This window comes from Agelaius phoeniceus, chromosome 9 (genome assembly GCF_051311805.1).
Source record: "Agelaius phoeniceus isolate bAgePho1 chromosome 9, bAgePho1.hap1, whole genome shotgun sequence".
NCBI classification, from domain to species: Eukaryota; Metazoa; Chordata; class Aves; order Passeriformes; family Icteridae; genus Agelaius; species Agelaius phoeniceus.
Genome location: NC_135273.1, coordinates 9,873,008 through 9,886,085, shown reverse-complemented (window position 1 = coordinate 9,886,085; position 13,078 = coordinate 9,873,008). Strand labels below are relative to the sequence as shown.

The window sequence follows — 13,078 nt, the reverse complement described above, 5'->3', positions numbered from 1 at the left end:
ATCAATTGCATAACAAAGTGTAACACATTGTGCCTTGCTCTACTGCTTACAGAAAAGCGAGAAGCAGGGGACTGGAGAGACTGCAATCCCCAAGACAGTTACAGAATCTTCACAAAGAGAAGTTTATGTGATAATTCAAGAGATTTTTTGTCCTTGTGCATAAGATTTAAAATCACAGCACCAAGGCATATCACACTTCGAAACTAAAACACAAGAGGAGTTAGACATGGCCATATCAAGGTTCTTCCTTGTTTCAAGGACCACTTTTTACAGTGATTATCTATAATCATCAATCTCTCAAATGTTTTGCATCTGTGACAGGACCGAGACTGGGAGAGTGGAAGTGAAATAGAAGGTGAGACCTGGTATCCTGCTAACATGGAAGAATTAGTGACAGTAGATGAAGTGGGAGAAGATGATTTAATTATGGAGCCTGATATAACTGAGCTTGAAGAAATAGTCCCAGTTGATCAGAAAAATAAAGCTGCTTCAGAAATGTGTGCCTGTATGTCAACCATGTTAGAACTGAAAAACGATCACAGCCACTTAACAAGAAGTGAAGACAAATTTGCCCATAAAGCTTTAGAAACAAACTTCATAACAGCAAAGGGCAGTGCAGCTTCTAGTGGCTGTCAGGAAGATGATGAGGATGATGATAATGGTGATGCTGTAACTGAAGCATCAAGGCTAAATCTGGACCCTGAACAGAAGCCAGAGGAATTGAAAGAAGACGAATCTGCTAAGGAGTCTGATTGCCAGCAGAAGGAAGGAAAAATTGATAAGAGCTCTGACACTCGTTTAGAGCCTGAAGATCACCAAATACCTTCTGTTCATCTGAAAGAAGAGACTCTCCAGCTCCCTGATACATTTATAGATGATTACAAACAGATGGGATCACAAGGAGCTGAGAGCAGAGAAGTTACGGAAATGCTCATTAAAAACGCTAGTGAAGAAACAAGACATGGAAGCCAAGAGTGTCCAGAGGCCAAGGGTAACTACTGCTTTTTTTCCCTTCAGCCTGCAGAGAGCCTTGCATGTTTTCTCTGAGGGTAGACTGAAATTTATTGCTAACGAGAATAAGTGTCATTAATAGTATCAAGGCTTGTCCTTGGAGCAGCTTAGTAAAAGAACCCCAGTGCCTTTGGCCAAGCTAAATCATTAGAGCCTCTTAGATGAATAGTGTAAAGGAAATATGATAAGCAGCTTGCAAGCTTTCTGAAAGGCATAAGCTGCTATAATTGTCATGTCAAGGTTCACATGAGTTTAGCTGAAGTCTTTCAGTGCCTTGCTAAATTTGTTTTGAATTGTCAATGAAATGAGTGACAGTCTCTGAAGGTCAACAGAAAAGTATCTGTAATGTCTGGCTGGCTCCTGGACAAGGTGGGTATTCTTACACACTGTACTGAAGCATTATTAATATGGATATCATGCATAGATTGGTATTTCTCAGGCCCTGTTCATGCAAATATATGCCTTTTGCCAGGACTTGCCTTATCATGTCCTATTATCTACTGCAAGCTGCCTTTAATATAACTGATAGGACGTGCTGTGAGATAATGTCAATAAATGTAATCATAGCTAACTATTTATATTTTAGCTGTCAGGAAAAAAGGGATGTTGAGATCTGAAAGTCAATTCAGTTCCTTGTCATGATACTTGAGCAAATGGGCTGTGCATAGTGAGATGAAGTGAAAAACTACATTGAGTATGTTGGTCAGAAATGCTCTTTTTTAATTGCTGCCAGAGCCCGTGTGATGGACAGGGGCTTTTGAAAAGAAGCTGATGGAAGATTTTTGAGAGTGCAATGCTGGAAACATTTCATGAGAACATCTGATTTTGAGCTAACTTCTTCCTCCAGGACAGATTTGAAGCTCATTGGTTTTTAATACTTGCCTGATTGGCCTGAAGACACCTTGCCAGACTTTGCATGTTTGGAGATAATATTGCCATGGCACTGGGCAGGGCAAAGTTGGCTCTCCTGGGCTTCCTGGGCAGCCAGCTGATGAAAGAGTTGGGTGTCTCAAGAGCATATTTACTAGTGTTTCCAGCATCTCAGCTTCCAGCTTGTCAGCAGGGAGCCTGGAAGCTCCAGGACCTCTCATGCTTCCCAGGTTTCTGACATGGACTTGTTATCTGGGATCTGCTGTCCAAGGCTCTAGGCCCTCTACAAATGCAGCTGCCAGCTCAGAAGCACAGAAATCAACTGAAGTGGGACTTCAGTTGCTGCAAAGACCCTGAGTGTCTAAGCTTACCAGCTTACTGGGGGTCTTCCAGGTTCTCTGCTGCATATTGGAATCCTGGGGTAGGTTTAAAGTTAGCTTGAAAGCCAACCAGTTAGGATTTTATATTATTGTCTTTTAAATCATGCAATAGACATATTTAAAAGTGAAGAAAAAATCATTCTAATAGCCAGAAACTGTAGATCTTTGAACTACAGACTTGAAAGACAGGTAGGGTTTGGTTTGGGCAAAATATGTTTGTTTTATGAGAAAATATATCCCTTATTTAGGTGAAATTTGCAATGCAATAGAAATTTTGTCAGGGCAAGGGAGGTAGTTCTTTGATGTAAGGACTGAAAAAGAGGAATCAGACCAGTTTATTGTGACCATGGTCAGATGTCTGCGACAGTTTATCTGTATTTCTGTAGCTCTGTGATAGCAAATTCCTCTTATTTTAAAATAAAATAATTCATATGATAGCAATCATGGGAAGGGACATCATCTGTTCTTTTGACTGGCTATATCTACCTCAGCAAACCAATCCAGTGTTTCCACATCTTGAATCTCCTGCTGTGTCAATTAGTGTCAGCCAGCAGGGACCAACCATCCCATCCCTACTCTTCAGAAACCAAAATCTTTTAGTGTCTGGGTGCCATAAAGCAGAACCATCCCTTGGAGAGGTGAGGATGAGAGAAGAGTGGCTCCAGGGAGAAGATGCCAATGATGTTGCAGGGATCCTACAAAAGGCAGGTTTATAGAATTGTATTCATCAGGTCCTGCTGCCCCACCCTCTCAGCAGCCCCTGTGTCAGCCCAGCTGCAGCACTGATCATGCAGTAATATATGTGGTTACAAAGCTGCAGTCAGGCCATGCTTCTGCCAGAGGTGTGTAATGTTATAGCTCTGTTTATAGGCTAAAATACAAAAACCCCTCCAAACATAGCATTAAATTAGAAATAGAAAAATGGTCTACTGGGAGAAATCAGAGTGACTGCACACCGTAATACAGCTGCTGGAGCTGCTCTAAACAGGCCTCTGATTGGAATGGAAAAGCATTTTTCTCCTGATTTTACTTCATTTATAGATCCACCCAGAAAGTGTTCCCAAGAAGCTTACAAACGTCTCTTTAATAAACTGTTTTCATTCAATACATTTATTCATTTGTTAAGCAAATTCTAGGTACTTGGAAATGAGATCTCTGGAATACCCGGAGGTAGAGTCTAAACAAAGGCCCTCTGCAGCAGGCTGGGAACAAGAGGACGTCTTCACCGAGCTCAGCATTCCCCTGGGTACGTTGGGCCGCCCACTGCAATACCCAGGGCTTACAACAAGATGTCACTTTAAGGCTACTTGCTATATTTATTTCTCAGAACAGATGTGAGGAGAGAAGGAACAGAGTATATGACAGACGGGTAGCTGTTGAAAGAAACAGCCTTTTGATTCTACATCATTGCTAATTCATTCCAAATGAATGGCAAAAGGCAGCTGATGAGATGAAATAAGTTCCCTTGGACTATATATGAAATACATATGAAAAATGACTTAGTAATTTAAAAGTCTTTGGCATAAAGTATAAACAGAAGTATTGGCTTTACTGTATAAATACTGATTATGAGCAAAACACCTGGAAGAAGTACATCCTCAAAAGCAATCTGTGTAACTTGAACATGTATTTACTGCTAAAAAGTATTATTGCTTTTCTAGCCCTTGAGGTTACAGAGTGAAGTTTCCAGTCAATATTATGACAAAATAAATTTTAAAGCATGTATATCTAAGAGAGAAGAGAAAAGGTGTGTTTTCAATGCACAAGATTTTAAAGTGCAGCTCAATATTGCAAAATTAGGGAAATCAGAGAAGTGATTCAGGATTCAGTCTTCCTATTCCTAATATTTAACTAAATAGCATGTTTTTTTATTTGAAAACAAGTTTATTATGGGAGGGATAGGATTTCAACTGACACTTTAATGTAATTCAGAATTTCTCAACAGGAGTGGAATTCGTGGTGCCTAGAACTGGGTTTTACTGCAAGCTCTGTGGACTCTTCTATACAAATGAAGAGACAGCAAAGACAAGTCACTGCAGGAGTACTGTTCACTACAAAAATCTCCAGGTAAAAACACACCTGAAGCTACCTAACAACAAGGTTGTGGAATGGTTTGTGTGTAAGGTAGATGATGTGATAAAAAATTAGTTTTTAGTCTGTAGACAGAATTCGGATGAAGTGAAATTCAGGTAGACAAACTTTTCAGTAGCTCCAATCATTAGCATGCTAATTTCTCACTTTCAGGTCCTTGAAATCAACTTCTGGATCATAGGTAAAATGAGGCCAGGTGATAATTTGATCTTCTCATCTACATTTGGTCCTTGTGACTAGCACAGCATGCAAGTCAAATCTTTAATTCCCTGTTTCAGAGGGTCCCAGATGTTTCTGTCACTGGGAGTGACCCCAGCAGTAGCAGTGTTCAGTACATGTTAACATCAGGAGCATTACACATGGCATTTGTCTGATAACATAGCCAGAGCCATTTCTGTGTTGGTGTGGGTTCTCAGCGTGTTTCAGCTTGCAGCTCTCTGTGACATGTGGGCTCTGTCAGGCATTTCCTGTGACCTGCTGAAATCCCCTCCCTGTGTGCAGAGCAGCACTGCTGGGTCATTTCCATCGGGATATGCAGGAGCATGTCAGTGCTTGTTGCTCCATAAGATTGTAGCAAAAACATGTCAGCAGTTGGTAACAGCACAGGGAGACCACGTGTGCCTGCAGTTCAATCAAAGACTGCCTGTCACTTTTGAGATGTACCATCAATAGAATCAGTCCCAACAGCCTGAGCGTTACCTGTCCCATGCTCAGGGCTCCTCAGAGGAGAACGCCTTGGCTCCCACCCCCAGTCCCTGCCTGTGAGCAGGGTGTGTACACTACACACACACCTGTGCTGGCATTCTCATACTCTTAGCAAAAGTCATGGCAGAGCAAAGCAGAGCTGCTCCTCCTTTCTCTGTTCCTTCCCTCAGCCCACAGTAACTGCAGTAACTCTGCTTCTGTACAAGTAATAGCTCTCTTTCCTTAGCTGGCTAGTAGGCATTGACACTCACAGTCAAGTAATTTCTCTGGGAGAATTTTCTTCTTGGTTTTCCCGAAGTTCCATAGCTGTAATTATACAAAGGCCTCTGGCTTCCAAAGGCTTCCTACAGAGCTCTGATGCTTGCTCATAATGGACCCTCTAAGTGCAAGCTTGAAAAACAGGTGCCAAGTTTGCATTCCTTTTTTTTGCTTCATACAAAAAAACTCAGAGGGATTCACCAGAGGTGGCACCACTCAGTGCAGGCTGTGTATTCCATGCAAGTCTGTCCCTAAGAAACTCATTCTAAAGAAAGATTGCAGCTCCTGCCCCTGGAAACTGGTTCCATGCAAAGAAGAGGGATTTTTATTTTTTAATTTTCTAACTTATTTTGTTAAAGTCGTAAGAAACAGGCCCAACTAAAACTGACTTAGTGTGAAAATAACCTCTTTTTATCCCCATTAAGACATTTCCCATGAGTACTGTGGTAGATAGCTAACACTGACTTGAGATAAAAGAACAAAGACTATAAAAGCTGTTAAAATTAAATCTGCCAAATGCACTAATAAAAACAGGCTGTTCTGTCGAGCCATATCTCTTATCTTGCTACATACAGGAAGTAAATGTCTCGTCCAACTTTTGCCTGCTCAAATGGAAACTTAGCAAATTTAAAATCACTGTTCTGTGCTGCTAGAACCCTTTTAGTCTCCATAATGATCTTTTATGCATTCTGCAAGGAATATGAGGCTTCTCCTGTGATGATGCAAGTTAACGAGCGTATCCACCAATGTAGGAACTAGGGTCTCAGTAGTGCAGCTATGGGAGTGCTACTGCAGTGTTCCTGTTCTCCTTCCTGAATGCCAAATGCCATCATCCAATGACAACAACAGTGTCCCAAATTGTGTCACAGCTTTGAGCCTTTTATAGCTGATTTGCTACTTGTTGTCTCTCATGTGATCTCCTTGAGCCACATCCAAAATATATGCTCAGTGTTTGGATTTGAATGCAACACTGAACAGCTTGTTTGCCAATTTTCTTCCAAAAGCCTTGTTTATATGGTGATAGTTTTGTCTTGAAGTAAAGTAGTCAACTTTATCTAACTATGATGTCCCTCAAATAATACCAATCACTGATTAAAAAAATCAACTGTTTCTTTGCCAGCCTTGCAGACTTTTTGTAATTTTTAATTCTCTTCATCATAATAAATTATTTTCCCAGGTGATATTTGTATTTACGGATACACTGCAATTCCCATGTCGAAAAAATCCATATTTTTGCCATCCTTTCCTCCACTTCCTCCAGCTACCATTCATCTGGTGGAAGCTACCTTGGCAACTCAGTGCAATATTTCATCCTGTTTTCCATTGGCTTTATGCAGTATTTGTCAAAACTTGTATTTAAATGAAAAAAACATACATTTTTTGCTTGACTTCCATTTTGCTATATGTTAATCTGAATCTCAAAGTTCAAATCTGGTGTTTGTGGTACTCATGACAGGCAAAATCAGCTAAAGGTAGTGGATAAAATCCAGTCTTATTTTGGTCGGTGCTCATGAAAAGCCCCAAAAGCTTGGGTTATCTGATGCAGGGACAAGTGTTAGTGATTTATTACAGTTCACGCTGTACAGAACACGGCTCCCTGCCTTTATGGTCCCTGTATCTCTGTATACTACTGTAACATTTACTCTGGCTTTTTGCCACGTGGAATTTTGCACCCAGAGATCAAGACTGAGAGTTGTGTAATTTCCACAGCCCAATCTCTCTAGTCAGAGTAATAAGGGTGCAGTCCATGGGTATGTCCATTCATTACCATTGCTGAGTAACTTTCAGATGAGCCTCTTATATTCAAAACTTGTATTTATCTGAGAGAATGTGGCAATTCTAACACAGCCCTTAGGATTTTTACAGCCATTTCTTATTTATTCTCTTCTCCATGGATGCCAAAGAGTAAACTGTACTCTGGGGAAATCCTGCAATTAGAGAAAATTTTGCAGTGATGTGAAAGGATCTTTTCAAAATAAATCAGAATGAGTAAATAGCTAGAAAAGGAGTTTTATGATCCTAATAATGTGTAGATCAGTTATTCTTGAGTATGATGGAGGTGATGTGTGTAAATCATTAAGAAGAATACCTCTACCTTATTATGTTGGAATTTCCCAGGTGTCTCTGCACTAGCTGCTGCTGAAAAAGCTTCTTTCCATCCATTTCTATGTCTGCTGACCTTGAATAAATAGTTTGAGCACTATTTTGAGACCCATACCCATTCATCATCCATTTTGTGTGCAGCTCTGCCAATTAAGAGCACTGCCAAAAGGCTGAAAGCCTCACTGGCCATGTCTGTTCTTTTAAATCTCAGTGAGTACCCAAAGCAGTGAAAGGCTTTATCTTAGAGAAACACAATAAAGGTAAATACTCTAGCCAAATTGCTAAATTGTGTTGATTATTACTGAGTGTGATTATTCCCTTAAAACAAAATGTTCTCATACAAAAGGTGTATCTCTGAGCTGGACATGCTGAAAATATAATATAAAAACTTTAAATCAAGACTCTGAAATCACATTTATGTTCTGACACACCAGAATTCAGTTGACTCTGTGGAGTTAGTTCCTGCCCTGTAGCACAGGGGAGTAGAGAAGAGGTGAGGTCTGATCACACAGACTGATGGGGAGTAGAGTCCTCCTGGTTCTGTCACCAGTTCTCCCCGTGGCACACAGTAAAAGCTCTGAACTTCTGAGGCTCTGCATGTATTCAGCTAGTTTACCTGACACAGCCATATCTTCTAGCTTGAGTTTTCACCAAAATGGGGCTTCTGTGTGCTTTCTTTTCTTTTGAGATACTGGAAGAGTTAGAGTTCTGAAGAGGCATAAAGAATCCTGTGTTGAATATTTTCAGTTTTGGTAACAATGCTTTGGGTTTTTTATGTGATTGCAGAAGTATCTATCCCAGCTTGCAGAAGAGAGCCTGAAAATGAAGGAAGAAGGCAGTCCTCTGTCTCAGGATGACACTGGCATCGTTCCTCACTTTGCAAAGAAAAAACTATGATGCAGATGAACTGGAAGAGCTGTAATGAGTGAATGCTGATTTTTTTTTTTTTTTTTAATTTCTATGATATAACTGTCAATTTGCACTGTACAGAGGAGGGGAAATAAAGAGCATGTTCCATGCATCTATGCCCAGAGTGCCATTAAAAACCAAAATGCCTGAAACTGTTTCCCACGGTGAAGCAATGCTGGCATATCTGTTAGAAGTGGAGCAATTCTTTCTCACACTCTGCGTGCTGGGAGTGGTTTCCTAGATTAAATCAGAATTCTCAGGGATTCTTAAAGTTTTAGTTCTGATGTAACATGTCAGATCAGGTGGAGTACTTAGAAGCACTCAGCATCCTCCAGTGGACGCTGGAAGGAAAGGAGATATGACTATTTATAGGCTTAAATGTTGCTTAAAATATCTTCAGCCATTTGCCCCAGTGAGAAGTAGGATTTGCATAAAAGAAGTAGATTTTGCTAAAACTAGTGAGTAGATGGCATAATGTAAACCCCATCAGCACCCACCTCCATGTCTTAGAGCTTGGTGAAATGACAAATGTTTGTGTTGTCAAGCACTGACTGCACACTGGCAGTGTTGTGTGAATTCTGGGGGAGCCACAGTCTGTCCCAGGGACCTCAGAGCCTGAAGCCAGCACAGCAAGAGCAGTTCAAATGCACGTGCTGACAGCCAGCCTGCTCTGGTTTCAGCATTTTCCATGGTGTGGTCAGGGTGTTCTCCAGGGACCGTTGTGTTTGAAACTCTTCTTTTTGATAATTCTAAAGGGTGCCAACTTTGAGTCTTACAGACTTGAAACTCTCATGAGAGGCTTTTTAAAGTGCCACATGTTTGGACCATGTCTCTTTTAGACATTTTATTCAAGATCCTTGCTTTTGGGGTCTTTTTGTTTTCTTTAAAGCTTGCTTTTCCTCAGCTTGGCAACATTGAATCTTCCTGGTTTTTATGGAAAGATGCCAGATTCTAATATTGTTTTTGTATTTTATTTCCCTGAATTTTTTAAGGTGAATACAACAACTGATGGCTCACGGAGCACTGCACTGAGAACACAGGATGCACCAGCAGCTCTGGCATTATTATGACCTATTGTTTCTGCACAGTTGTTGCTTAGTATTTTGCAAAGTCCCTTTGAAATGCACTGTACAAGTTTCTGGTTCATTTCAATAGGGCTTTGTGTACTAAAGTGAATACGCATGCCAACTATTGCCAGGATTGATCCCAGAGTTTATAAAATGCCCTGTGCAATCTAGGCAGATGGGGATTTGCAGGCATTTCCATTCTTTGCCTGACTCTAATATTCATCACAGTATGTTCTGTAAAAATTGCTGGTACTGGATGTCCTCTTTAGATGTTGTGCAGAGGAAACAGTTTCCCAGAAGGTTCTAGCTTTCCCTAAGAGTGACAGGGATGTTGCATGATATTGCAAAGTGGCTAAATTGCCAAAACTGCTTCCACCAAAGTATTTGTTCCATTATGTCTTGTGCCAGCAGCTGTGCTCGTTCTCTGAAGTACCCTGTAGCCAGGCAGTGTCTCTCAGAAGTGCCTGGTGTTGTTGCCTGAAGCCCTGTTCCATTCCATGGCCTGTGCTTTCCACTCATTTTTACTAGAGGTAGGTTCAGATTTCATAGTTGGAATTCCTGCTTCTTGCAAGTTGAGGGATTCTTTGCATCCCAGATTCAGAGCCTACCAAACAACAAGGGGAAATGAAAAACATTACAGCCTAAATCCTCCTTTGTCCAGGCTTGAAGTATGTTAAGACTTGTGTCCATCTGTCATTTAAAACAGATAGTTTAGTTTTAGTCTTGGGGTGGTTTTTATTGTTGTTTAGGTGGGGGCTTTTTTTGGTTTTTGGTGGGTTTTTTTGTTTGGGTTTTTTTTGGTTTGTTGTTGTTTCTTTTTTTTTTTTTTTTTTTTTTGTATGAGAGTTTGTTTTTTTTTTCCCCCTGTGGAGAAGAAAAAAACCCACCAATATTGCAAACCAGGTATTTTTCCTTCAAGGGTTGGGTTTTCCTTTGACTGTTTGTTTTTCACATTGCAGTGAAACTTGAGCACAGGGCCATTAGGACAAGAGCTTGTATTGCAGGCTGTAAGATGATGAAAATGGCAGTAAAGATTGTGCAATTGTCTTCTAAAGTGCAGCTCTCTAGCTGGTCATGTATCATCTGAATATGAAGTTCCCTTGGTGCCCTTCAGCACAAACTGAACACAAGGGAAGGAAATCAAGCATCAAATCTTTGAAGCTAACCCTGCTATCAAACTGGGGCTCTCACCAGCCTAATGGGAGCTTGTTAGACCATGTGGTTAAGCTTAATTGGATGTGAGACATAGCTGACTGTATATCAAAGTCATATGCCTCCAGCAGCTTTATCCCCAGGTAACCTCAAATGAGAAAAGTATCACTGTTATTATTCTTTATTTGTAGTGCAGCAGAAGCTACAGGTCCACTGCCTTTATTATAGGCAAGGCACAAATCCACAACAAAGACTTTCCCAGGCCAAAGAGCTTTAAATCACACTTTCTGAAAACAGACAACAGGTGGATACAGGCAGGCAGGGAAAGCAGCAGGTAACCATGAGATTTTGACTGGCAGCAGAAGAATAATTAAAATGAGTGTTTACCCAGGGGCTTATTTTTGGATTTATGGGAGATGATTCAAACTACTTTCCCCCTCCTCTGGTTCTGAACCAGGTTCACTCCCATTTTTCACAGCTTGCAATTAACCTCCTTTTTTTCCCTGGACAATTGCGTTAGGAATACAAAATCCCTCCTTGATACAGTGGTTCTTGGTATCCTTTGGTCCCCAAGTTTCAGTCTCCAGAGGTGGAGTCTTGACCGAGGCTCAGCAGGAAATGTCCTGGCTCCAGACACCGTGTTTGGGTCACAGCTACAGGCCCTTGCTTGCCACTGAGGAAGGAGGTGGCTCTAGATGGCATCTCTGCCCTGTGCAGTTTCCTCTTCTGGAGGGAGATGACTCAGGTGAGCAGTGCAGGTGCAGAGCCCAGCCCCACAGCCGTGATCAGAGCCAGATATTTGTAGGGCTGGTTTGGACACCCCAACCCTTTGGGCTCTGTCCTGACAAAACAGCAATCTGCAAAATCCTGGAAACAGCCAAATGGGCACTTCCCCTTCTGAGAAGGTCCTTTCTCCCCAAAACCTCAACAGTTGAAAGCAATCCCAAGTCTCAATTAGCCCCTAATGATGCCCATGATTAGTTTGAGGCCGATGCACTTTGAGAACTCAGAGCTAATCTCCTTCCCTCTCCAACAGGCCATCATGCAATGCTGACAGGCACTTCTCAACTTGTCTCTACTACCTATTCTGCTGAGAAAGAATTCTGCTGTAGGCAGCCCCTTACCTTCCTCAGCTTGTGTAAAAATGTGTTGTTTCTTTTGGTTTATTATATTAAACTCTTGACTTTTTTTAGTTGGCATAATTTGTCATCACTATAATCCACGCTCTTTATTTATATATATATATATATATGTATATGTATATAGCACAAAGCAGGCTCAGGTCTAGCCAAACAAATGTTGATATTTAAAAAGGAGCTTCCTTAATATATCAAAACCATTTCGATACATCTCAACCAAAGATTGCACTTTTATAATAGGGACTATGTTTTTCATCTCTGTGAAATCTGCATTGATCTCAAATAGTCTTTAATGTCAATCTGCAACCTACTTCCTTTGAAGAAAAAAATAAAATAATTAAACATTTGCCCCATTAGATCAGATAAAGTTTCACACTGGCTTTAACACTAAATTAGTGTTAGGCTGGTTATATTCAGGGTTTTTTTTCTGTTCTCTAAGGATTAAGGCTGTGATTTGTTGAATTATACTTGAACTGGACCAGATGTACTATTTATTGAGCTTATATAATCTTGTTAATTTAAGTTTTGGTTTGTAAACAGTTGAAATTTGTTAGTACTTGTTTAATTATGTAGGACCTGTCACCAATATTAACTGATCTGTGTAACTGATTGCAAAGTGTTTCAATTTGTGTTTCTTAAGAAGAAAGATTTTAATAAAGAGAATTATAAAGCATATACATTGGTGGGCAATTGTCCCAGAAACAACATGCTTCTAACTTCTCAGGGGATCTATTAAAAATCAAAATTAATAAAAGATAGTTTAAGGAGTAAGAATGAAGCAGGGGTGTAAAAGGTTTGCTTTTAAATATAATTTTTACAGGTTGTGGTTTGTGGTTCTTGCCAGGGAGCTCCCACTGTACAGATTGTGAGTGATTGCCATCAGCTGGTGCTGAAGTTGAAGTGAGCACATCTCAGCAGTTCACTCTGTAATTACCATTAACTGTTATTACCCACTCCTGTCCCTCTAGATATATCCTTACTTCCCTTTTTATTTCCAAATGAACTGGGCAACCTGTCTGTTCCCACTGGCTTTTTGCTGTCTCCATCCAGGTTGTCTTCTCAGCCTTCTGAAATCATAAAATATTGCCCAGCCAGGAACTTTCTCTGTGCCATCTCAACCTACATCCCTTAAGTTTACCCAATTCTTTTGTTTCCCTTGTGCTCTCCCTCTGCCTTTCCTGATTTTTCTTCTTTTCAGCAGTGTCCTCCCCAGTGCCACCCCAGCTATACAAGGACCTTTCCCACTCTGGCCTTTTCCTGGCTCACCACCACTGCCACCAACCAGAGCTCCTGGGAGGAAATACTCAGCCTCAGCCAGGGTGACCTAAAGACATTCTGGTACTAAATATTTAAAGAATGCAAAGAGGACAAAAGCTGAGGGGAGACTTTATCA

General features: G+C 40.7%; 1 protein-coding gene across 3 annotated transcripts in view; it reads left to right on the top strand.

Annotated features, from left to right (window-relative positions):
• RBM20 (RNA binding motif protein 20) overlaps positions 1 to 12,414 on the top strand; it is a 101,555-nt gene extending 89,141 nt beyond the window's left edge. For 2 of the 3 annotated variants that reach the window (XM_077182892.1, XM_077182891.1), the window contains exons 11-14: positions 322 to 991; positions 3,388 to 3,507; positions 4,207 to 4,328; positions 8,205 to 12,414. In XM_077182892.1, coding sequence (XP_077039007.1) covers positions 322 to 991; positions 3,388 to 3,507; positions 4,207 to 4,328; positions 8,205 to 8,315 — 1,023 coding nt within the window. In that variant the 3' untranslated portion in view covers positions 8,316 to 12,414. The remainder of the gene's footprint in view (positions 1 to 321; positions 992 to 3,387; positions 3,508 to 4,206; positions 4,329 to 8,204) is intronic. The other variant, XM_077182893.1, reaches the window with a different exon arrangement.
• The last annotated feature ends 664 nt before the right edge of the window (positions 12,415 to 13,078 follow it).